This window comes from Erythranthe guttata, chromosome 9, assembly GCF_056151865.1.
Source record: "Erythranthe guttata isolate IM_541 chromosome 9, IM_541, whole genome shotgun sequence".
In the NCBI taxonomy this organism is placed as follows: Eukaryota; Viridiplantae; Streptophyta; class Magnoliopsida; order Lamiales; family Phrymaceae; genus Erythranthe; species Erythranthe guttata.
In genome coordinates this window covers 4,773,763-4,801,471 of record NC_142541.1, presented here as the reverse complement: position 1 = coordinate 4,801,471, position 27,709 = coordinate 4,773,763, and the positions used below count along the sequence as shown (strand labels likewise).

The window sequence follows — 27,709 nt, the reverse complement described above, 5'->3', positions numbered from 1 at the left end:
GGACTACGTTCGCTAAGTCGCCTGAGTGAAGAGCAACGAGAAGTGACAAAGATACTGAAAAAGAGCCATGTGAAGCCGAAGGAAATTTTGCATCATCCGAGACAGATGAATCCGGATACGGCTGCGGCCTTGAGAGATGTGTACAATGAATCACAGAAAATTAGACGAGAGGAAATGAAAGGAAAAACAATTATACAACATCTGTGGCACGAACTAAGTGAGAGTGGATACAGCAGATGACATCGAACAAATCCAGCTGGTGATGCAGTGCAAGACGTTATGTTTGCGCACCCTGATTCAATAAAGCTTTTGCAGTTATTTCCGTACGTCATCCTGATGGATTGCACGTACAAGACTAACAGGTAATAATTATTTAAATGTGAATTACATTTATTATATTATATTATATATATATATATATATATATATATATATATATATATATATATATATATATATATATATATATATATATATATATATATATATATATATAAGAGTTGATTAAATTATAATTACCTTCATGTAGATATGAAATGCCTCTTTTGGAGATCATTGGGGTTACTCCCGTGGGAAGGAACTTTACTATTGTCGTTGCTTTTATGTCACGTGAAGATGAGGACACTTATGCATGGACATTGCGATGTTTGCGAGACATATTACCAATCGGGATAGAACCAGAAGTGATACTGACAGATCGTGAGTTGGGCCTACTAAAAGCATTGCCAAACGTGTTTCCACATTCGCATCACATGTTATGTTTATATCACATAAACAGAAACGTTGAGGCAAACGCGTCAAAATTCTTGGGTAACACCAAGTTGGGTGTACTGTTCCGGAGGACGGTGTGGGCAAAGTTAGTCGAATCTGTGACTGAGGAAGAATACGAATGCAACTATAGAGAGATAGTTAGTTTGTACGGGCAATATCCGAAGTTGATAACTTACATCAATGAAACGTGGTTGATTTATAATGAGAGATTTGTTAAGTGTTGGACCAAGAACATCGTTCATTTCGGTAACACGACGACTAACAGGTATATAAATTGATTTTACTATAAACTCGTTACGTAAAATCTTTTATACACATGTTACATTTATTCATTATTTTAGTGTTTTCTCGAAACAGGGTAGAGAGTGCACATCGTGCATCGTAGCGTTGGATCCAAACATCGACTGGAGCTATGGATACAGTTCAAAATACACTAGATCCGCAAGTTGACCTTCAAATTAATGAATTGAAGGTGAAAAACGAGAGCAGTAGAACAGTCAGGATGAACAGTACTTCACTGCCGTGCTTCGGTGCTTTGGTGTGTAACGTATCACACAAAGCACTGGACCTGTTGGATAAAGAGTACGAAAAGTTGGAAGAGAATCCGTATAGTTGCAACTGTTACCTAAGCCGAAGCCACGGACTCCCGTGTGCGTGTATGATTGCAGTTAAAATTGCTGAGGGAGATACTTTTTATCCGCAACAGTTACATCCATTCTGGAGAACGTTGGTTGTCAACCCGAAGTCGAATACATGGGAGGACGAGGAGGAACCGTTTGATCGCACAGTTGCAATTAAGAAAGTTCTTCTCGATGAGTTCGATAAGTTATCAAACAAAGATTACATGTCCCTAAAAAATGTGGCCGACTATTTACGGGACCTAAATAATCCTTCTTCAACGCATTTACAAGAGCCGTCATTTGTGAAGGCCAAGGGACGACCTAAGAATAACTCGATGAAGAGGAACTTGTCCGGATATGAGCACATGATGAATCGGAAATCCGAAGTTAAATCTTCTTCGGCTCTAAGGGTCGCAAAACTCCGACCGAAGGGACGCCACAGTCAAAATTTAAAGCTGGTACGCCAGAGTCAAAGGTTAAAGGTCGTCCTCGCGGACGTACTAAATCGACGGAAGAATCAGTTGTTACTGCCAGGGACCGGGTCAATTTCTTTTCCTTTCTTCTTCCGTTTCTCGCACAGTCCGTAGCCTCATATGTTAATGTGAGGGCCGATGGAAATTGTGGCTACCGGTGCATTGCCGAAGTTGTTTACGGCAGTCAAGAGAGATGGCCACAAGTCAGAACTGACTTGGTTGAGGAGTTTATGGAGCATTACAATCTATATGCTACTATTTACGATGGGGATGAGGGGGGTCGCAATACAGTCGCTGATTATATCTTGACATGCAGTCATGAGAGCGGACCGGCGCCACGGACGAAATGGATGTCAACAGATATGGGGTTGGCGATCGCTACAAGATACAACGCAATGGTATTAATATTCACTGAACGGGGTAGCATCACTTATCTACCACTAGTTGGGAACCCCGCGTTATCACGTATTATTCCTATGTCGCTACATAACGATCATTTTATGATCATACGAGTACCGGTTTCATGCCCTCTTCCTCGTCTCCATCCTCAGTGGAGGTATTTTGCAGCTCCCAATTTACTACCTCTATGAGATTTTTACGCGGATCGACTTGCTTTTTGGACGACGTTGACTTCTAGGCATAGGTAGTACTGTATTATTGTAATTTTGTTGAACAATTACTTGATTTTGTAAATTAATAATTGTTGAACTATTAGTTGAGTTTGTAAAACTAATTATTATTAGTCAAATTTCACATGGGAAAATCGAAAAAAAAAAAATCAAAAAAAAAATAAAAAATTAATATGTTCGTGATTTCACACGCACAGAGGCGTTTTGCACGTGTGAAATCACACGTGCAAACCTCCTCTGTTCGTGTGATATCACACGAACAGGTTTAAAAAAATAAAAATAAAATAAAAAAAAAATAAAAAAAAATTAAAAACAAAAATTAAAAAAACAAATTAAAAAAAAAAGAAAAAATGACGTGGAAAAAGTACTCGTGTGTTAACACACGAACAGAGACATTCTACTTGTGTGTTTTCACACAAGCAGAACATCTCTGTTCGTGTGAAAACGCACGAGCAACACACTATTTTTTTTTTTTAATCTTTTTTTGATTGTTTTTTTATTCTTTTATTCGTTAATAATACAAATTAAAATATAATTTCGTTCGATACAACATAATTATAATCTGTACAAATAACTAAATAAGTAAGTCCGATAACAACGTAATTAAAATACGGGCAAATAAGAAAAATCCGCAAATCCAAAATGAAACATCCGTACAAAAAACAAAATCCGAAAACAAACAACAAATCACAACACACGAATACCAATAGTCAGGTGCAAATAAAAATCATACACTAGCAAAAAATCCGAAACTAATACACAAGTCCATGCAAATAGGTAACATGTCCTACTGTCCACTCCTCGACCCCCGACCCCGAGTCCTCGGACCTCCCCCGCGACCCCTCCTAGGTAAGAGACGCAAATAGTGGGCATGTGGCGTCAACAAGTCCCTCAACTGCGGCTGAATGCTCAGGAATGCCTCTGCTGCGTCGTCACTTGTCAAACCGAACACGATCGGAACTAGGAGCCGAGCTATGTCGTTAGCGAACGGCTGGTCTGGCGGCACCGCAGCAACAACCCGTTCTGCAGGCGGAACTCTATCAGGGTTGCTAATGAACCGGTGCGTCCGCTCGATGTACCACTTCATGTACTCCTCGGCAACTGTTTCCGGCGGCCAGGCTTCACGGTATTGCGACAGGTCAATGAAGTTGGCGTACCCGTTCTGCCACAAGCCGGCAGGAGCGTGGAAAGTGACTTTGTATCCCGCGCCAAACAAGCCGCGGTTATGTGGCAAGTTCGATTCAATTATCGGGAAAGGAATAGTCTGGACTCTTCCAAACTGCCGCAATGCTCGGTCGGGCATGTACGGCTCCACTATATCCATGAACTGTATCGTGCCGTAATACATGCTCCGAGGATGCAAGTAATGTGCACCGGTACCATACGGGGTCCAACAAACCTAAGCATATTTTAAACTAATTAGAAAAATCCGTAACTCTACTATAGATATAATTAGAAAAATTATTACTCACATCTCTTTCGGTCATGGCGTCGAGTTTTTTCCGGTATTCCTGCAGTGTGGTTTTATTGCCTCCACCATGGGCCCACCTTCTGCATCGAGGCTCAAACTCGGCATATGAACGGGAAAGAGGTGGTCGAAAGCAGGGGAAATACTCAAAGATCCAGCACTGCAAACAAAAACCAATGAAACGTTGTTGATATTACCTACATAGAAGTTTAAATAAATAAATAATTACTAATAAATGTACCCGTACCATAAAGAGAATAACACATCCACAGAGACTGTTCATCCCAGCGCGGGTGGCAATACCCAATTGGCGGTACATGTTTGCTAAGCATGCCGAAGCCCACGAATACTTGCCGACATTATCGAGATCGTTGGTAAAATGGATCCACCACGGCTTCATGTTACACGCTGTTTTGTCTACAAACAAAACAGACCCAAGCAGAAACATCAAGTAGCCCTTCATCTTCTTCTCGTCTGTGGCGGAGGGAAGGGTCAACTGATCTCTCACCTTAACCCAACCAACTCCCTTGTTTCGAAACATCTCATTGGTGTCCATCAGACCGACACCCAATACAGATGCAAGACTCTGTGAGCACTCTTCTACCGGGCGAATTTCAGACACTGGCGGTCCGTCCAGCCGCAACGCCAGGATGAAAGCGACATCGTGGAGCGTGATCATCATCTCGCCCCATGGCATGTGGAAACTGTTCGTCTCCGGCTGCCACCTCTCCACGAAAGCTAGCATGAGGTTCTTGTTCATCCTCGTCAGAAAACAGTCTCGTAAGTGGTAAAGACCTGTTGCCTCCAGCCTCGCGATCATCGTGTTATCCTGCGGGCCGCGGTAGTCCTCGAGTGCTTTGGTCCTCGACTCGCACCGTGTAGTTTCACGGTGCTCCTGAAAAATATTGCATGTATTGTTAGCTAAAAAAAATGAATAATATAAGAATTATGTAAAGCACGTGTTGACAGAAAACTTACATATCCTTCCCAAATGTACATCGCTATATGCGACTTGAACCATCGCATAAACTCGTAATTTTGTGGCCCTCCCTCGCACGGACCCTCCAAGTACGCCGGACCAGGCAGCTGCGGAAAGGGTAAGGCACGACCACCTCTACGATCCTGATATACATCTGCTGGCTCATCATCTTCCTTCATCTCCTCGTCAGTATCCATATTATCGGGATTGTTGTTGTGGTCATCATCGTCGTCGGCATGTGGCAATGTACTACGAGCTAGCTGGAGATCGCGTGTAGGTCCACAGGGTCCGGCTCCAGCTGCAACAGCTTCTCGTCTCAGTCTCTCTTCTTCCCGTTGTACCGCTGCTTCTTGAGCTAACTGCTTTCTTCTACGGGCGGAAGCAAGGACATCTCGGTCTCCAATGCGATCCGGATCTTCCGGATTGTCCCCCTTCCCGCTCAAGGCTTTCATTAAGCTCTTGCCTTTACCGGCAACTTGACTCATAAGACTTTTCCCCAGGCCTCCTGCCATCTACATTTTAAATAGGGTAAATTACACACACCCCCCTGAGGTAAGCTTAAATAACTGTAAGGTCCCTATGGTATCGATAATTACACTTAGCCCCCTGAAACGTAGTCATAAACTCTAATGGGATAATGAATTGGATACGTTATTCCGATAGGGTTCGAACGGACTATTGGTTTCAGAAAGTGGTGAAGACAACAAAGAGCTATGGGGTGACATGGCTCCTCGAACATTCCCGAACATTTCTTAAATCACCGATAGCTCTTTGTTGTCTCCACCACTTTCTGAAACCAATAGTCCGTTAGAACCCTATCGGAATAACGTATCCAATTCATTATCCCATTAGAGTTTCTGACTACGTTTCAGGGGGCTGAGTGTAATTATCGATACCACAGGGACCTTACAGTTATTTAAGCATACCTCAGGGGGGTGTGTGTAATTTACCCTTTTAAATAAGCACTTTATTAATATTTCATATAATAAAAAAAAAAGCATTTAAATAATGAAATGAAAAAAAAAAAAATTGTTGTGCTCGCGCAAAAACATGCGAGCATTTCAACAGTGCTCGTGTGAATACAGACGAGCACTGTTCAAATGCTCGCATGTTTTTGCACGAGCATCTTATAATTCAACAAATTAATTTGTAAAAAAAAAAAAAATTAAAAATGCTCGCTTGGATTTACACGAGCGCAGTGGATGCGCTCGTGTAAATTCACGCGAGCAGCAAATAAATTCAAAAAAAAAAAAAATGCTCGCGTGGATTTACACGAGCGCAGTGGATGCGCTCGTGTAAATTCACGCGAGCGTGGCTAAAGTCCGATTTTTTTCGTTTTTTTTTCGGATTCGTAATCTACATAACAAGAGGATCGTAAAAACGTAAAAATTACCTCCGATCTGTTGACGATTTGCACGGGCTTTGCGAAAGAAAATCGAAAGGGTAGAGAGAGTTTTTGAGTTTTTTACTTTTTGTATTTTGAAGAATGGTAAAAAATGTGCCTGACTGTTTAATATGTGCCTGCACAAATCATTTCAGTTGTTAATTTAACTTCAGTATCACTTTATTCTTACAATTTCGTCCAAATTAAATTAAATTCGATAAATATACTAAAAAGTGAAATGACAAAATACCATAGGAGGGTTTCTAGGAATTAATACATTATACTTTATTCACAAATATTATTTATTTCTTTATTTTAATTTTTTTAATGGAAAACACTATAATTAATTGGACAAATTGCACATCACCCCTCTAAATTTCTATTTTTTGCACTTTACGCCCTCCAAATCTGAAAAAGTGAATGGCCCCTTCAAAATGTTATTCATGTTGCACATTGTACCTATAGCAAAATTTCCGATGGATTAGTTATCGGAATTGAGTGTATGTTTTTGTTCCACGTTACCCCTTTAAATGTTATTTTTGTTGCACATTGCCCCTTAAAAAAAATTATTTTTCTACACAATGCCTATTTAAGATAATTAATAGACAACATAAACCGGTAATTACCATGAGCATATCCTACCTTACCGAACTTTTGATATACTAAATTTCGATATACCAAAGTTTTTGTTATGACAATGATAATAGATTTCATAATACTGAAATCGAGGGATTTGGTATGCCTGCCCTATACCTATATACCTACTGGCTTTATCTATCCCTCATTTTCCCAATTGAAATTGAAATTATTTATAGTTCTTAAATATTTGAGTAATATTTTTGAAATTTATATTTTGGTCTTGTAAAAGTAGCTTTGGTCTTGAAAGAAGTAGCAGCTCCCAAACTTTGATTCTCGAATATGAAAAGCTGTGAGAAAGAGAAAGAGGAAGAGGAACCAGAGCGAAGAAGACGACGATTCTTCCTTCCCAATTCTCCCTCCCCCAAACCCCAATCGCTTCGCAATCGAAATCCGAAGAAATCAATCTTGTTGTTCGTACTCCAAAATTAGCATTTCGTACTTGAATCACTTCTCTTCGGTAATCGTGAACAAGTACGAGAAATTAATTTTGGCGCGCTTATGACAATTCGTTGAACTTGCCAGCATCTCCTCTGTAGTACACTCGTCTTCGTAAGGTATGCTTAATTTCTTGACCTAGCCCCAATTTGAATTCGTATTTGTATTTTTTTTTACTAATAACGATCCTTTCTGCTTGATTTTTGTGTGTTTATTCTGAGTTCATTTTCTTGATTGCAACTGCATTTACCCCTTGTTTATTTTTATCTAGTAATTATTGGGTTTTTTATTTCTAATTTGCTTTTTATTTATTAGGCATTTTTGGTTTGTATTCAGTTCTTTTTAATTCGTTTCAGCGAATTGTTTCCAGGATTCTAACCATATAATAATAGTGAACACAAATTGATTTAATAGACGATTAAGCCGGTGATTCGAGAAACGAATAGCATTTCTCTATAACTCTTAATCAACGGAATCTTATAAGTTTGTAGCATTTCTTAAGAAGAAAAAAAAGGTTTCGATTATTAAATGATAGAAAGCCAAGAAAAGAAAATCAATTATAGATACTGCGGAAATATCTATTAAATAGATATGCCTCATACGTACACATTAAGACGCAGTTATATCAGAAAATTGTGATCTAGGGCGAGCAACATTATACTTGTTTCTAGCAATCTATTTCACATGAAATGATCAAAGGGAACTATTAACTTGAAGAATTTGAGGGTTACTGTAGGTTTGGGAACTGCTTCTGAAATGTAATGTATAGGGTTTCAATAAGTGGCAAAAGGCGGAGCATCTTATTACGATACAAGATTTGAAGATTTTCTTCACGTTTTTTTCTATAGGCAATAGTGTAAGGGTCCATTTGAATGGAAAAGTTTGATTTGGGGAAGCGATTTGAATGAAGGATTTGAAATTACTCCAATTTGGAGTCATTTGAAATCCATCCCAATTGCTCCATTATAACTAAAAGGGAGGGGTGGAGATTTGAAATCCATCCCCAAATCCCTCAATCCAAACAAGTTTTATTTATTTATTATGAATTTGAAATCCCTCCTCCAAATTCCTCCATATTCAAATAGACTTTTTGAGATTTCTATTATTTTTGACTTTATTTTCACATAAATAAAGTACTCACTCTTATTAACTAAATTTCTTGAATTTCGTTTTGTCTCCTTAATTTTAATTTAGCCTGGTTTGGACTAAACATTATATAAATTTGCTAACCAAGTGAATATTATTGGGAAATCATTGACATGCCTCTCTAACTATCAGCACTCCCTCCGTTCCTTCATAAGTGTTTTCACATTTGCACAAATATTAAGAATCTCAATAAACGTGGCTTGATTTTAGGAAAAAAGACATAAGAAGGATTAGATTTATCATTAATTATGTGATAAGAGAGAGAGTTAATACTTAATCGAGTGGAATTAATGAGGGTACAACAGGAAAAATGCATTTAATGCAATATTGAAACTCTAAAGTGATAGATAATCTGGAACAAAAATATTTCACTAAAGCGATAGTTATTGTGGAAAAAGAATGAGTATAGCTATTAGTGAACGGCAAAATCTATGTATAAACCGACGAAAATAAGTTTATTTGGATTAACAAACGGATGCATTGAAGCGTGTTATTGTCTCGTTTATCTGTGAGGGCCTACTTGAAAATGTAATAAGTGTAACAGAGTTGAAGTAATCATAGAGAATATAATGACAATCTGGTTAGACAGATTTTACCATTACAAATAATTCTTTCCCAGTGATTTTATTTAGAACTCAAATGAAAAGCAAAAAGTTACTTTCCATTCACATTTAAATTTACTCATCACAATTGCATCGATGTTTCAGTTCACATGAAAACTCGTAGGCTCAACCTTGGCTAAAACAACTTCACATGATAATTGCATAAAGACATGCTCACAATCCGATAAACGAAATACAAACAAAAAAGGAAAAAAAGAAAGAAAAAAAGAGAGAGAAACAAATATCGAAGTAATCCCAAAATGAACCATCGAAATCCCTCCTTATTTATTGCCTCTGACCAATATTCTTTTTTTTCAACCTTTTTATTTATTATTACAGCTCAGCTCACACACAAACCTACCTAATTACATTCACAGTGCCATACTATGTGTTAGAAGGCTCCAAATTTACAGAACAGCGCACACGCATATATATTTGTTCACACCAAAAAGCACAGTGACAACTTTACTCTCCGATAATTATCCCATCGTTCACACACACACACACAACACACACTAAAACAAGAAAACTTATTTTCGAAAAAAAAAACTTTGGAAAAATGGAGAGGGATCAAATCATGCAGAGCCTCTTCGGTTACCAATCTGAGGAGGAGGATGCCAGCACAGAGAAGGAATTAATTATCTCTGTATGAATTTGATTGTTTTTTCTTTTAGCCATTACTTTTCTGCTGATGGTTTTGCCCAGTGAAAATTTATCCATGAAAAATGCTTTGCTTCTTTCATCATTCTAAAATGTCTAGTTTTAGTCAAATGTATGTATGTGCATGTGCATAATTAAAACAAAATCTGTATAATAAGTCTGCAGATTTTTATGCTTTTCCAGTGCATTTTTTATCGATTATGTGAGGGTTTGAAATTAAGTTTTTCAAGATCAATTCAGTCATGATTATTTTTATGCATCTTCTTTCATCTCATTTCTTGTTTCAAATTTGTAGATAATAAAATTTATTTTACTTGGCGTGAATAAACTGAATGAGTGCCTAGAATTAGTCTTTTTGTCACCCACCCCTTATTTTCAGGGAATCTCATGCATCCATGCTGACATCTGTACAATTATTTTATTTTGTTGGTGAACGTTTTGTTTGTATGTATGGTCATCTTCCTGCATGTATGTAAAAATCCATGGAGTTATTATACTGTTGAATTTCCCAAGGATTGGAACTGATTTTGATGCAAGGACTGGTTGAATTTTCTCGCTTGCTCGTGCAATGAACTGTTTGATCTTAATTTTCTGTAAAATAATTGATATTTGCTTTTATCTTATAAAGCCGATGACACTAAGTATTGTTTTTCAGTTGTTTCTTTTCACACAATTATTCCAAAGAATGCCTTCTTAATTTTCGAAAAGTTAAAAGAGCGAAGTGCACGTGGCAGTAAAAGTGATGTGCCACTCATGATCACATGGTTACTTGCACTGTGTATTTGTTCATATATAACCTGTCTGTGGGCAAACCAAAAATGAGGGTTTGAATGCTTTTAGATATGGCATAGGTCGATTCATGCCAAGGACTGAAGAGAAAAATAAATAAAACTATTGTTTTTTTTTTTATTGTCATGAATAATGAGAAATGTAAAAATTAAATGATTCTAACTAGGACAATCGCGGAGTTTACTTCATAGAGGAATGCATGTATTTTATTTGTTTATCTACGCTAGAATCCTTTTATTTTCCGCATGTGGTTCCTTCATTACTTGTTACTAAATGAAAGCAGTTTGTGGAAATGATTTGTTGTATGATAGTTCTTGTTACTGTATTCATTTTCTTATTTTCCTCATCATATTGTTTAAGTAAATAATCTGTTCAGCAAATTTATATGAATTCGAATAAATGAATTCAAATAATTTTATATGATCTCTTTCATCTGTTAGATTACAGGATAAGAAGTAACGAAAAAAATTAACCCTGTGATCGCGAGTTATGAAGTATTTGATGTGAAACACCAAGATTTTACTTGAGCCAGTCTTTTTTTTTCCTCTCATTTTTCTGCGGTTTATTTTATTGAATAATCAGCATGGCTAAGAAAATGTTGGAGATGGTGGTAAACAAAAGGAACGATTTTTGGCATTTTTGTGATGAAATATTATGCGGGTAGTCTTACCGTCCTCAACTTCTGCCCTTAATCGTTGATTTAAGATAGTTACTGAAAGGATCCTTTGTTTGGATTTTTCAATAATTGATTTATCTAAATTAGGTGCAAAAAGATGTTCAAATATTAAGCAGTTTGTATATCAAAACTAGACCTGCAAGATACAAACTAGGAAGACTTTAGGTGCTTGTTAAAATAATTAGATGATTTGTACTTTGGTTGGATGTACTATAATTTTATGAATGCTGTAGAAACAGCTGCATGCACGTATTGAAATAAAGTACTGTAGGCAAATATTATCAGTTGTCATGTCTGTAGGATTGCATGGCATGAATGTTTTATCCAACGTAATCAACCAAAGTTTGCATGTCAATAATTTTCTTGTTTTTAATTTCTATTAATTTCCAAAGACATACTTCTTTCCCTTACTCGTGCATTTTCTTTGCTGGTTTGATTCGATTCAAAGGATGGGGGCCGAGAGCCTGACAATAAAGGGAAAGGCAAAAGTGAAGGAGAGACAAAAGTCAACAGAACAGTTGACCGAAAGGGTCCTCATCTCGGAAGCTCAAGGTGTTGTGCCGAGTCCCTTTCTTTTCTCCGTTTCTTGCCATTAATATTCTAAACTTTAGAGTTCCATCATTATTTTATTATACTGCAAATTATAATATATTTCTGCTTTCCTTTACTTCCTTTTTGACTTTTCCTGCTTATGCTCTTAATGTAATACATGCAAATTATAATCATGTAATTATTCTTGATGCTGTAGTTAAATTGGAGTTTTTTTTAACTTATTCTCGTAAATATTTAATCTCTGCCGATTATTAATTTGAGATGTGCTAATATCTGTATCCCTTTGAGTCGCATTGTAGATCACCTGCAAACGAGAAGCGCAAAACTGCAGCTGAAGTGATCCGTGATGTTTTTGGAGACTCTGATGATGAACCAGCTGAATATGCAAATTACAGTCCGACTAATGAGAAAAATGCTCGCGTAAGATGTTAAATACACTAATTATATCTCTATGTTGATGCCTTCATGTAATATATAATTCTAAAGTATATTCATAAGTTACCCTACTATAGAGTTCTCCGGAGTACAAAGGAAATATTGTACCGAATGAAGATGCAACAGATAAGTGTGATGAAGAAGGTACCCAGGCTAAACTAAAGAGAAACAAGGGGGTGATTGAAATTCCCTCGCGCCCTCCCCTAGGTCGTCAAGACCAGGTTAAAATTTATTACCTTAGTTGATGTTTATTTTGTTTTTTTAAGTTAATGATTACCGATTCAATGCTAATTGGATAAGATGTGTTCACTATATCTTAGTTCTACTCATTTATTCTTGCTTTTTTGTCAAACTGTCTCCAGTTAGAGAAATTCTTCACTGTTTTAATTCTTCTGGTCTCATACTCATTAATTGGTCAATAAAATTATTTCCTAATTTTCCTACGTTAGTTTAGCATACGTTAAGCCACTTATCGGTCAGCCGGTTTTGATGTTTACGCATCTTTGCTAAAACTAGTTATATTGTTTATGCCTTCTGAATGTTATAAAAATGCGATGTAATGGAAGCTCCACGCTGTTGAATGCTGACGACATAAGTTTGAGAAAGTACAATTGTTGAGACTGTTGAATGCTGACGACATAAGTTTGAGAAAGTACAATTGTTGAGATATCTATATGTGTACACACACACACACATATCTCACACACACACATATCTCACACACACAAGGATATATCTGAAAATATTTTGCACACAAGAAGATCATCAATTTGTGGGGATGAGAAAATTTTTCTTGCTTCCTGTAATAATCGATAAATTGACTTCTTAAAAAATCCAGTTTGTAATGCTTTATGCATTGATGTTTTGCAGAAGGTAACTATCAAACTGTCCAACATAATTGGCATAGCTAAGGAGCCATTTGACCCTGAAACTTACGTGGAAGAGGACATTTACAAGACTGATGCGACTGGGTTCAAAAGGTGCATGACACCTGGCAACATGATTCGCTGGAGAAAAGTCAATAATCCTGACGGAACATCTTCGGTCAGTTATTACATGGAACTGCTACTACTGCTACACCACTTTAAACATAAGCATATGCCCATTCGTTAAAAAAGCTTTTAAACTCTCACATAAACCGCGTAACAAAAGTGTATTTTATGCATCAAGAATGTTTATAATTGTTCATGGGCTTAATTCCACTTTGCACCCTCGAAATGCACCATTTTGGCACTTTGCACCCCCGAAATGCACCATTTTGGCACTTTGCACCCCCGAAAATAATTTATGGCACTTTGCACCCTCAAAACACATTTAATCGTTCAAAAAAGCACCCCGCTCTATTTTCCGGTCATATTTTCCAGCGTTGACTAATTTTCTGATTGTCAACCGGGGTACATTAGCACTTTGCACCCCGAAGAAAAAGTCGATGAAGGGACAAAAGTACCCCGGTTGACAATCAGAAAATTAGTCAACGCTGGAAAATATGACCGGAAAATAGAGCGGGGTGCTTTTTTGAACAATTAAATGTGTTTTGAGGGTGCAAAGTGCCATAAATTGTTTTGGGGGGTGCAAAGTGCCAAGATGGTGCATTACAAGAGTGGAATTAAGCTTTGTTCATGCATACTACAAATATGGTTTGTTTACAAGTCCTAGACCATCATAAATCCTTACATTGAACAATGTTTTGATCAAGCTTTGTACGAAAAAATCTCAAAGTAAATGTATTTTGACAGGTTGAAAGCAATGCAAGATTTGTAGAGTGGAAAGACGGGAGTACTCAGTTGTTAATTGGAAACGAGGCTTTTGACGTATCTGAGCAAGAAGTTAAAGACATTCAGTCGCATATTTTTATGAAGCATAAAAAGGTAACTTTTTTATTAACTATTACATTTCACTTCAGTACTTTCCACCTTAACAAATAATCTCTCTTAACTGTATAAGGGTATCTACGAAGCACAAGGAAAAGTCTCGAAGAATATGAAGTTCATGCCGTCATCTTTATCTTCAAATTCCCATCGTTGCTTAACTGCTCTTGTCGATTCAATGCATAAAAAGGTCAACAAAGTCAAAGAGTACATCACTGATGTGGACCCTGAGAGGATGATTGATCAAAACGAAAAGGTAAACGACTCTAAGTAATTAAAATGCTTGTTTAATGGTCCGATATGCAGTCTTAATTAAGTTATGGGGCACTGAGTTTAGCTTTTTCTTTGGGCCTTATAGTTAGAGAGGCAAAGAATCAAAGCTACTAAACAGCTTAATAACAAGAAGAAGAAAGTCACTGACAAGTACAGTCCTAAAGGCTACAAGGAGACTCAACTTACGTCTGGTTTTCTAGACGAGGTAAGAATTCTTTTGGAAACTAAAATGTCTCGATATCATTTTGTATGTGTAATTAATTAAAGATTAGGGTAATTACCGCGAGTCTTCCTTCTCGCCCTCTCAAAATCTCAATGAACAAACAAGTTCATAAAAAAGTTGTTGAAAAAAAAAGTGTACGATTTCTTTAACTGAAATGTTAATTGTCGATTCAGTTTTACTAATACCGTTTTGACTTCGAACGTGACTTTGACCATGTTCTAGTTTGACTTTGGCAAAATTCAGAACACGGAAACTCTAATCCTCTGAGATAGCTTTCTAATCCAAACTTGAATCAACTAGGTTGGATGTCGGGTGACAAAGTTATGCATGAATGAGTTACATTTTGAATTTTAGATTAACTCAAAACATCAAAGTTGTGGACAGTCTTTATTGATTCATGCATATCTTTCTCACTCGAAATCCATTCTTGGTGATTCAAGTTGGATTAGAAAGCTAACTCAAAGAACTACAACTTCCGTGGTTTGAATTTTGCCAAATTCAGCCTCGAAAACGGTCAAGATCACGTTTGAAGTCGCAATGTTATTATTAAAACTGAAACTACATTTATCACACCCGTTTCTTTTATTCCTATAGCATTTACAACTAATCATCTTTATTTTTCACAAGGATGAGGAGCAGGATGATGATCTGGATCTGGAAATGGAAGCTGCATCAGAGAAGCGCATTATGAATGCAAAGAAGGTATGTTGTTTTTATTGTTTGACACGACCGCTTTCTATGTAAAAGTTAACCCGCTCTCTTGAATTGAATTTAATCTAATCGTCCACGATTTACAGGTGCCAAAATATACTCGCAACTCTTCACCATCTAATGTTAAGCTGGACGGAAATGAAGTAGAGGAAATGCAAGAGGGAGAAGAGGAAGAATTCTACGAGGATTCAGAAGTTGAAGCTGAGGTTAGTGACAATTTCTAGTTATAATTTATCTCCGACCAACTCCTGAGAATTGTTGTCTTGTCCTTTGTAAGCATGTGTTAGTCAGTGGTGAACATCTGAGAATTGTTGTCTTTGTCGTATTTATCTGTAAAACCCTTCAATTTCTGCTACATGATGATGCTAAAATCCTTGGATATCGAGTCTTTTTCATTTTCTATTAGAATTTTCTTATAAACTAGGGGTGATTATTGGACCGGTCTTGGACCGGATCCAAAATGGTCCAAAATAAGTGGATCTAAAGTGGACCGGATCCGAATTGGATTCAAGTGGACCCGTTATCATTTTTACTCAATCTATATGGACTAATATGTGGATCTTTCATGGATCCGACCATAGATCCACTATGATCTAATGTAGATTTTTAAAGATGCACTATAAATTAAGGCACAAATACAAAAACTCACACATTATATAAATGCACAAAATAAATAATACACACAAAAGCACATAAATAGTTAAAAGTACACAAAACACACACACACACACACACATTTTTTACACACATTCGCACACACTTCACACACTCCCTTAGACACGTACTTACATACACTTTTTAGACACATACACACATGCACGCGCACATACATGAGCATTTTATCAAATTTCACTATCTTATTTGGGATGGCAAACACAAGATTCAAGCACAACTTCGGAAATCAAACTTTTGCTTATTATGCAATCTTGCATCAATGCCCCATTTGTTTGTTAATCTATACATCGCAAAGATATACTATGGCCCCTTCCTTTCCTGTGATCTAGTTCTCCCAAATTTCTTATGGGTAAATAGCACTTTACCCTGTGTAGTTACAAGCTTTTATATATGACCCCTTGTGCCGGTAATATAAGCTCATTAGTCAAACCCCTTATAGTTCTTAGAAAGTAGCGCATGTTGATTCATCCGTCATTAGTGTATACATCACATTATCACCACCACTTTGGATCATTTTAAATTCACGGTGATCATAGTGGATCCGTAAGTCAATCCACGATAGATCCAAACTTTAATGAATTTCAACTAAATCCGATCCGGTTGCATTTTGATGGATCCAAAATGGATCGGATCCATGCGGATTGGACCGGATCCAAACTTGATCCGTAGATCCGGATCCTCTTTGTCACCCCTACTATAAAAAATCATTAATGGTTTACCTCATTTAAAGTTTGATGTTCAAATGATTCATCATATAAGAGGCTTAGGAAGGCATAAATCATGATTAAAAATGATCACTATTGCTATATCGACAACATCAAAAGATGAGATTCCATGTCCTCGTTATCCGACAATCACGATTTTTTCAAACAACATCCCTAAAGTTGCAAATGATACATGAAGTTTGAATAATGTTATTACATCCATATTCGGCAAGTTTTGACACACTATTAAACCTCTACAATTACTAGATTTGGAATAGAGTTGGAACGGATAAAATCTTATTAATTTAAGTGAATCTTAAATAATCGATAAATTAGTAGTTATTAACTTATATAATCTAGATGAAAATTTAGATGACGAAGGCACTCGAGAACCGTAAAATCTAATAACATAGTTAAATTTGCTTAATTAATGGATGTTGAATATCTTTTCACTATTATGAAAGAGATAAACCAACCGCGGAAATGTTGATTGATGAGTAGATAGTCAAGTTACAAAAAGTAAGCGTCGAACTTTTTGATAGTAAATGGAAGTGTAAAGTAAACTTTGTGCAAGATTCACATGTTAAAACATTTTCACCAACTAATAATTGAAAATAAATTTAATAAATCCTTTACACTACATTAATTTGCATGTCTTAAAAACTTATCATTTATTATCCTCAACCTCGTTAGATCCTACTAGAACCCATTCAAAGCAAAATACCTCAATTTTTGTGGTAAAATCCTTAAGATCGGTGAAAGGCAATGTCCGGCTACATTTAGGGATTTCATATTGTTTTTTGAGAATGTTTTAAGGGGAAAAGCTTTTTACCGTAGCGGTCAAATTATGTTCGAAAATAGTCGGATGAAAAATGTATTTTGAGAACATAATTTGAAATGAATTAGGATACATTTTTTAATGAGCATTCAAGTATAATCGAAGATTTTTTGTTTAGGTTTTTATTGTAAAGTTAAGAGAAGTTTTGGAATGGCGCAAACGAGAAGAGTCTCTTGTAATTACAGCTTAACAACTTACTTCTTCGTTACGTAATAAGTCATGCATAAAAATAACAAATGAAGAAATGCTAATCCATGTTTCACGGACGTGGCAACTTCTTGATGTTTTCACGTGTCGGAAACATTTCAGACACGAAATTCCTGGTCAAATTGAGCTTTTGGAGTGCTAAAGAGGAGAGATGACTTTGCTAAATTATTTGGTTGTATGGTGCTCCCATAAATAATCATGAACATGAATTGTAATTTGTTACTTGTGTGGATATAATTAGGGAATTCGATGGTGTTGAAACTTTGGTTTTAGGTATTGGATAGATATAACTCATGTTACCATCGGCATATCCTTTACATAGATATCTTTTCTTTCAATATCAATTTTTTTGAACATAAGCTCTAATTTTGTTTCTATATTAGCAATCATTTTTCCATTCTTTTGTCGTAGTCGGATAAGATATGTGGGAAAACACGTGTATCCCTTGCGTTCGTGGTCATTTATTCTTGTTAGGGTTTAATTTTTGTCCGCCTATTATTTAATGTCAGGAGACATGGCGAAACAACGTAACCTCTCACTTAAGTTAGATATGGGAGGAACTGAATATGAGCTTTTTTGATAATTTTAATTTAATCAAAATGTTTATGGAAAAATCACTTGAAAAAGGTAAAATCGAATTGTTACTGAGATTAGGCAAATTAGTGCTATGCTGAAGGACTAGGATTTATATAGTATGAGACAACTAGCCCCCGAAATTTCGTCCTTGACGAGTCTTGCTCTTGGTTATATAGGTCGTAAAAACTGAAATTAAGTAAAATAATTCCCTATTTGTACTGTGGATTTTTGGTGATCCCTAACTGTGGGGGTATGGTTTAAAGTTGTGGCGACTGGTAACGGAATCTGCATGTATTGTCAGCAAGAGCAAGAGTTGACCAGCATTTATATCAAAAAGTCTTCATTGTATATCATACGAGATCCATTAAATCCGATCGTAAAGAAATTTCCCAAAAATGAGGAATGTAAGCTGTATTATTGGTTTTAGTATAGGAGATAGTTTAATACTATCAGAAATTAGCCCGATAGTATCCGAGATACCATGGTGGGATCAAAGAATAATAGGTATCATATGATTTCTTAAGATCGAATAATTAAGATATATATATTCAGTGATAGTATCGGATATCAGTGGTACTTTGAAGTTTGAACCACAATAGGAAGGTAGAAGTATATCCTTTAATGTGATCTTGGCTCGAGTTATGTTAGCCCGTCTTATCATCGTAATCAGTTAAATCTTTTTATCTTTTGCTTAGTGTACCTCGTTTCCTATTTTAGTTTGTCAACTCTGTTTGGGGAAAACACTCGTTCGATTTGAAAGCCTCGATCTTTTTACTACTGGTGGTGGTATCTAATTACCCGATTTGCATGGAAAAAAAAAAACCCTTCTCCTATTGGTCAGTCATGTTTGTGGTTTGATTTGGTATATACGATGATTGTGTAAATTCACTGATTTGGTTTCAATATGTGATTTTTGTTTCAGATGGGCAGTTCAAAAGCAAAAGGCAAGAAGCCAGGACGAAGACTCATCAAGAAGTACATCGATTCCGATGAAGATGCACCACAGAGGATAACTGCCACCACCAGACGCAAGAATGCAATCATTTATGACAGTGACGACGAATAAGACATGGTTAGTGTTTGAAGCATTCAATGTATCGTGGTTTGTTTTTATGTTCCCATCATTTATGATTTGAAATTTGCCATATTTTAGCCGATTTTTCGAACTCAGTCGTGTCTGGATTCTGCAGGATTACAGTGTCGCATGTTTTACGGAAAACGAAGCTCGTCAAATTACTTAAGCCTATCGTAAATCATAGAGACAGCGAGTGATTCTTTTCTGGTTATTGGTACGAACAAAAGTGATAACTGACTGAACTTAACTGACTTAACCGACTTAACTGTGGTTTTTGGGAACCTTGACCGACTGAACTGAAACCCTAAATCGTTCTCTTTCATCTGCATTGCCTTCTAATTTCGTGATGAAAAGAAATCTGTGTGACAATTTGTTTATCCTTACCCTTTAATCTCGTCGAGAGTGGCACGACGAAATCACTTTCATCACTGCCCTTTCGTGTCGTGGACGTTTCCAATCGTTCTTTTCTTGTATTAGGTACAGTTGTTTTTGTGCGGTAGCCGGAACTACAGTTAAACCTCTATACATTAATACCGTCGGGATAGCAAAATTTTATTAATTTAGTGAAATATTAAATTATCGAACTAATAATTTAGGAGGTTTTTAACGAGTCGGGACTAGAAGAAACTATTATTTAAGCGAGGTTATTAATTTAGTAGGTTTAAACCTCTATACATTAATACCGTCGGGCTAGCACAATTTTATTAATTTAGTGAAATATTAAATTATCGAACTAATAATTTAGTAGGTTTTTAACGAGTCTGGACCATAAGAAACTATTATTTAAGCGAGGTTATTAATTTATCGAGGTTCTACTGTATGTGGAAGGTTTAAACCGCATTAGGCAAGTCGTCTATAATCTTCTTGATTTGGTGAAAAAAAATGACATAATAAAATTTCAATGAGACAACTTATAAGTTAAATCTTTATCCTATGCCGGTAGATATACTCTTATTAAACATGTTCTCAATGCTATGCCTAAATAATGTTTATTCCATGAATGTCTTTAAAATTCCTAACACTTCCATTAACATAATCGAGGCCTCTTGTAAAAAGTTTTTATGCAATGCTAAATCTAATACTACTAGAATAAGTCTTATCAACTGGAAAACGGCTAGTCTTTTTTTGGGTTAATTATAGACTGGGGGTGACTAGAACAAGTAACAAAATTTTCTTTGTTACTTTTTTTTTTTTTTTTTTTTTTTGGCCAATATATTTTTATTCCATTAAATACTTTTGAAAGTACAAGGGGGCCTCGTTAAAAACCTTGTGGGCCTACACAAGGAAAAGAGTACCCCTATAAATGGAAAGGAATAAAAACGGGACAGGGAAAGGCCTATACTATCTATTACAAAAATGCCCGAAAAAAGGGCTAAAAAGAAGAAAGAAAAGACTACACTACAAAACAAGAATACATTCCTAGAATTGCTAAAAGGCCCCCAAATTGGGGTGAAAGTGTAAATACACTGAAAAGCTGCTCCAAAACAGTTACCTCTTGGCATCAGATCTAATAATTGCATCAAAGTCCTAGGATGGTGGCAATTATGCAAAATCCAGAAATAGGAACTCCAAAAAGTCCAAGCCTTACAGTAGTGCATCTTCATCCTGGACGGAAGGTATGTACACCCAACTTGTCTCCCAAATAAGCTGCCTTGACCTCAAAAGGTAATGAAGACCCGGAAAAATATTGTTGTGTTGATTTGTGAGTATACGCCCAGTTGGCAAGACGATCAGCCACTGTATTCTTCTGACGAACAACATGCTAAAAACTATGCGACGAAGCCACCTCCTGCATACACAGGCGAAGAACGAACTCAAGCTCCCATGCAACACTCTGAGTTCGGATAGCCGTAATCGCTAGAAGAGAATCACTTTCCACCGTAACATTAGAAATACCGAGGCTCGTACATAGTCTAAGCCCATAAGCTACCGCCAAAAGTTCGGCAAAATTAATCGTACCAGCCCCAAAAAAGGATGAAAACGCTGCAATCACTTTTCCAGCCGAGTCCCGAACAATCCCTCCACCAGTACATACATCATCCTTTACTTCAATACTACCAAATTTAATACTATATTTAAAAATTTTTCTTAGATTAATACCCCAAATTTTCTTTTTTAATAGGAAAGTACTAAAGTACCCTAATCAAACAAAATACAATTTATCCACGAAAAATATCTTTTTCTTCCTCATTTCAATACCAAAAATTAAAAAATTCTCTTTTCTCCCCCAAACCCAACCCTCTCTTCTTCTTCATTTTCTGACAAACCCTCCCAAAAATCTCAAAATTCAAAAAAATCAAAACCTCACAAAACTTGTAAAATGGAGTCACAAGATAATAAAATGTTGGTTTACATGGAATGAGAACCCATTAAACTATGTATTCATGTCTTTTTTGAGATTCAAAGTCGATTTTGAAGATTTTTTTTTTTGAAATTCGCCTACAGTTTTTGACACATATAGGTCGAATTTTTGTTCAATTTTCGACACCAACTTGTCGAAAATTGTATTAAAAAAAAAACAAATTCGGCACTTATATGTCGAATTTAAAAAAATATCGACATGTATGTGTCGAAAAAATACTGAAATTTTTTTCCTTTTCTTTAATGTAGTGTTTTTTCGACACATACATGTCGAAATTTCTCAAAATTTCGACATGTAAGTGTTGAATTTTGTTATTTTTTTAATACAATTTTCGACAAGTTGGTGTCGAAAATTGACCAAAATTTCGACCTGTATGTGTCGGAAATCTATGGCGGGTTTAAGAAAAAAATCTCCTTGCTCGTAAACCATCATTTTATTGTCATGTGACACCATTTTGTAAGTTGTGTAAGGTTTTGATTTCTTTAGTTTTGAGATTTTTTAGAAGGGTTTGTTGGTACTTGGTAGGAAGAAGAAGAAGGAGGAGGAGGAGGTGAGGCGTTTATGAAGAGGGAGATGGGTTTGAGGGGATTTGTGTGTTTGGTATTGAAGAAAGAAAAATGAGATTTGTAATATATATTTGGTTTTTATTTTCATTAAGGGTATTTATGCCATTAACTATTTATTTTCTATTTATTTTTTTTGTTGGTATTAAAGTAAGAAGATTTTGGTATCTGTTCTAGCCACCCCTTATAGATTACACCCTCAAAGTATACCCCTTACCGGTAGTTCAAACATCCTAAGATTACAAACATCTTTACAATCCTATGATTGTTGAGAATTTGAACTAGCGAAAGACATTTAAGAAAGAAATGAAGAAATTCAAAATGACAAAAATAAAAGGTTTTATTCAGAAAAAAAAAATTAAGCAATTAGATGTTTTGTAGAAAAAAAATAAAAAATACAAAAGTTTCCCAAGTAAAATTGACCGAAAATGTTAAAAAAACATATTGGAAAATGGCTCAAACAAACCCTTATATATTACTTGGCTTTAAAGGGGTATTTTCGTCTGATTTTGGAAAAAAATGTAACAGTGAGGGGATTTTTGTATTTATGTATAGTACAGGGGTACATGATACAAAGTCCATAGTACAGGGGTAATTGTGTATTTAGTAATAATAATAATAAATAGTAATAGTAATAATAATAAGGGGTCTTAAGATATAGGTCTCAGGTGACAAAATTTATTAGAATTAAATGATAAGTCTAACTAAGTTTTTATTTCAAATCCTTTATAAATTTCATTACAAAAATGCCCTCCATACACAAAATATGAAATATGCACCAAGTAATATTTAAAGTGCATTTATCATTTTTTTATTCTACATTTAACATTTTCACTTTTGCATCTAACATTTTTTTATCATTTTTTTTTACATAGAAACACGTTACTCTTTTTTCTTTTTTCTTCTTTTTTTTTTTCATTTTCGTATTTTTTCACTATTATAGAAATCTATTTTTTCCCCTTTTTTCTCTACATAATATTAAAAATTATGAATTTAAAAATAAAAAATCGGTCATAGACACCCATAGGAAACCGTAGTAATCCGTAGACATCTCTGATCCCATATATTTGAAACCGTAGCTCCTCCTTTGAATCCTAGCCGCCAGACACCCACAGTAACTCATAGACAACTGTAGACATCAAAACGAAATTTTTTAGATCTTCCGCACCAAACCCTAGATCCATCCTCCAAACCCTAGATCCGTACGCCAAGGCCACCAACCCCATCCACGCCACCATCGCCAACCCCACCCACGCCGCCATCGCCTACCCCAGCATCCTCGCACCACCAGCATCATCCTCGAACCTCGAAAGCCACTGCTGGGACATCGTCATCCTCCATAGCCCAATGACAACGCCTCCTCCCATCGTCGTCGCTTCCTCACCTTCATAGTTGTCTTCTCTATGGCGCCGCCTCCACCGTCGTGGTCGTCGCCATAGCCACAACCTTCCTCAATTATGGAGTGGTGGCGAGAGACAAAGTGAGATTGAGCGAGAGAGAGAGATTTAGCGAGAGAGAAAAAGAGAGAGAGAGTAGACATGGCCACGGGTCGGGTCTGTTCCGGGTCCGGGTCGGACCCGCCGGGTCCAGGTCCTACTTTTTCGGGACCCAAAATCGACCCGTGTGGAAGCGGGTCCGGGTCCGGGTCGGGTCCACTCTGATCCTTCCGGGTCCGGGTCCAAAACCGGTTTTTGAATTTTGTTTTTTTTTTTTTAATTTTATTATTTTCACATATATCAAAAAAAAAAAAAAGGAAAAAAAAAGATAGATTTAAAGGACTTGAGCTTAGTTTTAAATTCAAAATTATAAAATTTAAAATTTAAAACTAAGTTGCCTACGTATTCGGTACGGAATCAAAGTCCACGTAGTTCTCTTACCTTCACTACCTTTTTAGTCGTCGCTGTCGTCGGGTGAAGTTGTATTCCCACCTTTTGTAGGAACATATTTATCATCATCGTCGTCGTCTTTGTCGATGTGGTCATCTTTGTGTTTGTAGTCAGTTTTCATCCAATCTCCCAAAAGCATTTGATTTTCGAAATTGTCGGCACCGAAATTGCTTCTTGTTGGATCCAATACTCTACCGGCTACACTAAAGGCGGATTCGACCGCAATAGTGGAGATGGGACAAGCGAGAACATCATTGGCAATATGTGCCAAAATTGGAAACGATGAACTCTTTGACTTCCACCACGCTAGCATGTCAAAATCTGTACTTTATGTGAAATCAAATCTAATGGTTAAATAACTCTCAAGTTCCACTCGTTGATTGGAACTTGAGGATGAGGACCTTGGGCGCTTGAACCACTCCTGCAATAAACGCTGGGCCACCAACATAGTAGATGTATCCGATGTTGAAGCAGGATCGTTATTTGGAACATTAGATGTTCCAGATATAGTAGCATATTCATCATAAAGTTCATTTAATAATGCAGTGGAAGTGCTAACATGAGTAGGTACGTTAGGGAGTGGAGGGCAATCAATCAATGATATATTCTTAGACAAATTATTATAATATATTTCTAGCATATCAGGTACTAGATCAAGCCTAAATCTAGGATCTAAAATTGTAGCAACCAAATATAGTTCAGAAATATTCATATAATATTGGTTAAATTACACCCACACCCCCAAGGTATGCTAAAATAACTTAGAGGTCCCTGTGGTATCGATAATTACACTTACCCCCACCCCCCAGAAACATAGTTAAAAACTCTAATGGGATAATGCATTGAATACGTTATTCCGATAGAGTTCTAACGTACTATCAGTTTCAGGAAGCGGTGGAGACAACAAAGAGTTATGGGTGATTTAAGAAATGTTGCGGGAGCAATGTCATCCCCTAACTCTATATTGTCTTTACCACTAGCTAAACGTAATAGTCCTTTAGAACTCTAACGGAATAACGTATCAAATGCATTATCCCATTAGATTTTCTAACTATGTTTTAGGGGGTGAATGTAATTATCGATACCATAGGGACCTTAAAGTTATTTTAGCATACCACAGGGGTGTGGGTGTTACCCTATAATATTTGCAGAATTTTTTCTTAATTTCATTCAGACACGGAACTAAAATTTCAATTTGCATAGCTTCGTTAATAACAGCAGCAATATTGCATAAATGATAAACAACTAAATGAACAGTAGGATAATAAGTACCAGATAATAAATCAGAACTTTCGGTGAAAATGCTTAAAACATTACGAATTTTCAAACATGTATCTCATTTAGAGGGTAAAATATAAATTCCAGCATGAGGAAATTCCGATTGAAAAAATTGACATATTAATTCCTTATTTGCAAAAGTTTGTTTTAAAAGTCTATATGCCGAGTTCCAACGAGTTGGATTATCTCGGTTAAATCTAACTTGATGCATGTGGTGGGTTTGACAAAACTCCCACCATTGTCTGGTAACCGACTTGTGTCGCCATATGTATTGAACGCATGCTTTAATTTTAGTAATATGCGTTGATGACATTCGTAAACCATCTTGCACACATAAATTCAAAATATGACATATGCACCTAATATGAAAAATTTTACCCCTACATGCTGGCTTACATGCAGCTACAAGATCAGGGATAGAAGCCGTATTGGCACTTGCGTTATCGAATGAAATTGAAAAAACTTTTTCAGTTCATAAATATAAATCTAACACATAGCGAAGTGGTTGTGCAATTTTAGATGCAGTATGACCAGTATTCATAACAGGAAAACCAATTTCTTTTTTCCAAATTTCCATGCACGATTAATCCAATGACATGTTACACCCATATAGTCATTACGACCCCAATGATCACTCCAATCATCAGAACAAATAGAAAATTTGTTGTTTAGCATAAGAAATTCTTGTACAAATTCAACTTTAAGTCGAGAATAAACCAATTTTTTTGTAGTTCGAGTAGATGTAGTTTTTGGTTGACGAGAACAACTAGGCCCATACATTTTTTTAAAACGATCTATAAGACAATCATTATCAGCAAAACTAAATAAAAGTGATGCTAATGAAATAACTCTAGCCCATTCTTCTCTTTCTATAGTTTTTTAAAATTTAAAAAGTTGAGAATCGGTACCTTCCTGTGAAGAATTAAATCGTATTTGTGTTTGAGTTTGGTCGCGACCGAATTCCGTCGGATGTTTAATAATCAAGTGCTTACTAAAGGTCCCATGTACATCGCCATTTTTCCACGCGTATGATTTAGGTGCACCCTATATATTAAATTAAAAAACTATTAATACACTTGCTAAATTAAATAGACAAATAATTAAAAAATAAAAAGCTTGCAAAAATAAATACCTTGCAATAGTTCCAAAACGCTTTAATGCTCCCGTCCCCCATAACCGCTCTAGTAAAATGGACACGAAACATTTCGGATTTTGTTTCCGTATCATTCATATGGGATCCTCCACCGAGTGATGATTGAGACGGCGTAGAAGATGGCGTAGGAGATGGCCGAGAGGCCCTTGATCGCCTTGGCCTAGGTGGTACTCCGGTCGGTCGGCTAGGAGGCGGTACCTCGGTAGGCTCATCATCACTATTAGCAAGTACATTTTGAAAATCGGTAGTGTGAGATTCGAGTTCGGGAATTGATTGGTGTTGCCAATCATCGGAACAATCCCACTCCAATTCGGGAGGGATTACTCCTTTTCCCATTCCACGATTACCACTTGAAGACATCTTTTTTAGGGTAACGAAAACAAAAACGAAAATTAAAAACCCGGAAAGAGAGTAAAAATGCTTGCAAATTTAACCGAAAATATAAAACACTTGAGATTTGAGAATTGAGAGAGTAGAGATAATTGTGATTGAATTGGTGAGAAAATTGAGAGGGGGATGGGGGGGGGGGGGTATTTTAAAGGTAAAAAATGTGAGAAAAAAAATTATATATTTAATTAGACCGGCCTGGTCCGGGCCGGGTTCGGGTCGGGTTAAACGGTCGAACAATCCTGGCCCTTCATCTCAAACGATCGGATGATCGTGACCGTTGAAAAAAGAAATTAAAACTAAAATTTGAAATCGGTTAGATCGGGTCGGGTCGGGTCCTAGTAGACCCGAGTTTCTAGCCGTTGTAATTAAAAAAAAAATTGAATTTTCGGACCGGGTCCGGTTCGGGTCCGGGTCGGGTCCGGGTGGACCCGAGTTTCTAGCCGTTGTAATTAGAAAAAAAATATTTTTTGAATTCTCGGACCGGGTTGGTCCGGGTCGGGTCCGGTTCGGGACCGATTTATAGCCGTTGCATTTTCAAAATTTGAAAAAAAATATTTTTTTATTTGAGTGGACCTGACGGGTACTCGGGTCGGGTCCTTGGGTCCGGGTCTTCGGTTCCACCCGCCGGGTGGACCTGACGGGTCTCGGGTCCAAAAAATCGGACCCGAA

At 36.6% G+C, this 27,709-nt stretch overlaps 3 protein-coding genes across 3 annotated transcripts; all 3 read left to right on the top strand.

Annotated features, from left to right (window-relative positions):
• The first annotated feature begins 536 nt into the window (after positions 1-536).
• Positions 537-1,156, top strand: LOC148767932 (protein FAR-RED IMPAIRED RESPONSE 1-like). The gene is made up of 2 exons (XM_088822694.1): positions 537-1,036; positions 1,129-1,156. Exons 1-2 carry the CDS (start codon positions 537-539, stop codon positions 1,154-1,156), a joined length of 528 nt encoding a protein of 175 aa, XP_088678820.1.
• A 27-nt stretch (positions 1,157-1,183) lies between these two features.
• LOC148767931 (uncharacterized) lies at positions 1,184-2,454 on the top strand. Its single transcript, XM_088822693.1, has 2 exons — positions 1,184-1,849; positions 1,972-2,454. The coding sequence occupies exons 1-2, from the start codon at positions 1,184-1,186 to the stop codon at positions 2,452-2,454; spliced, it is 1,149 nt and encodes a 382-aa protein (XP_088678819.1).
• Positions 2,455-9,496: 7,042 nt separating this feature from the next.
• LOC105951617 (protein LEO1 homolog) lies at positions 9,497-19,737 on the top strand. The gene is made up of 12 exons (XM_088823604.1): positions 9,497-9,792; positions 11,720-11,823; positions 12,123-12,243; positions 12,336-12,479; positions 13,129-13,302; positions 13,995-14,126; positions 14,203-14,382; positions 14,485-14,604; positions 15,250-15,324; positions 15,420-15,539; positions 19,256-19,405; positions 19,524-19,737. The coding sequence occupies exons 1-11, from the start codon at positions 9,706-9,708 to the stop codon at positions 19,397-19,399; spliced, it is 1,401 nt and encodes a 466-aa protein (XP_088679730.1). The 5' UTR covers positions 9,497-9,705; the 3' UTR covers positions 19,400-19,405; positions 19,524-19,737.
• The last annotated feature ends 7,972 nt before the right edge of the window (positions 19,738-27,709 follow it).

What these genes read in the sequence shown, in the direction of transcription:
- LOC148767931 (XM_088822693.1), top strand. Translation starts at nt 1,184, where the DNA reads ATGGATACAGTTCAAAATACACTAGATCCGCAAGTTGACCTTCAAATT. An exon ending in ACAGTCAAAATTTAAAGCTG is followed by an intron (nt 1,850 to 1,971) that starts GTACGCCAGAGT and finishes TTTCTCGCACAG; the next exon opens with TCCGTAGCCTCATATGTTAA.
- LOC105951617 (XM_088823604.1), top strand. Translation starts at nt 9,706, where the DNA reads ATGGAGAGGGATCAAATCATGCAGAGCCTCTTCGGTTACCAATCTGAG. An exon ending in CTAATGAGAAAAATGCTCGC is followed by an intron (nt 12,244 to 12,335) that starts GTAAGATGTTAA and finishes ACCCTACTATAG; the next exon opens with AGTTCTCCGGAGTACAAAGG. An exon ending in TGATTGATCAAAACGAAAAG is followed by an intron (nt 14,383 to 14,484) that starts GTAAACGACTCT and finishes TGGGCCTTATAG; the next exon opens with TTAGAGAGGCAAAGAATCAA.
- LOC148767932 (XM_088822694.1), top strand. Translation starts at nt 537, where the DNA reads ATGCCTCTTTTGGAGATCATTGGGGTTACTCCCGTGGGAAGGAACTTT. An exon ending in GGTAACACGACGACTAACAG is followed by an intron (nt 1,037 to 1,128) that starts GTATATAAATTG and finishes TTCTCGAAACAG; the next exon opens with GGTAGAGAGTGCACATCGTG.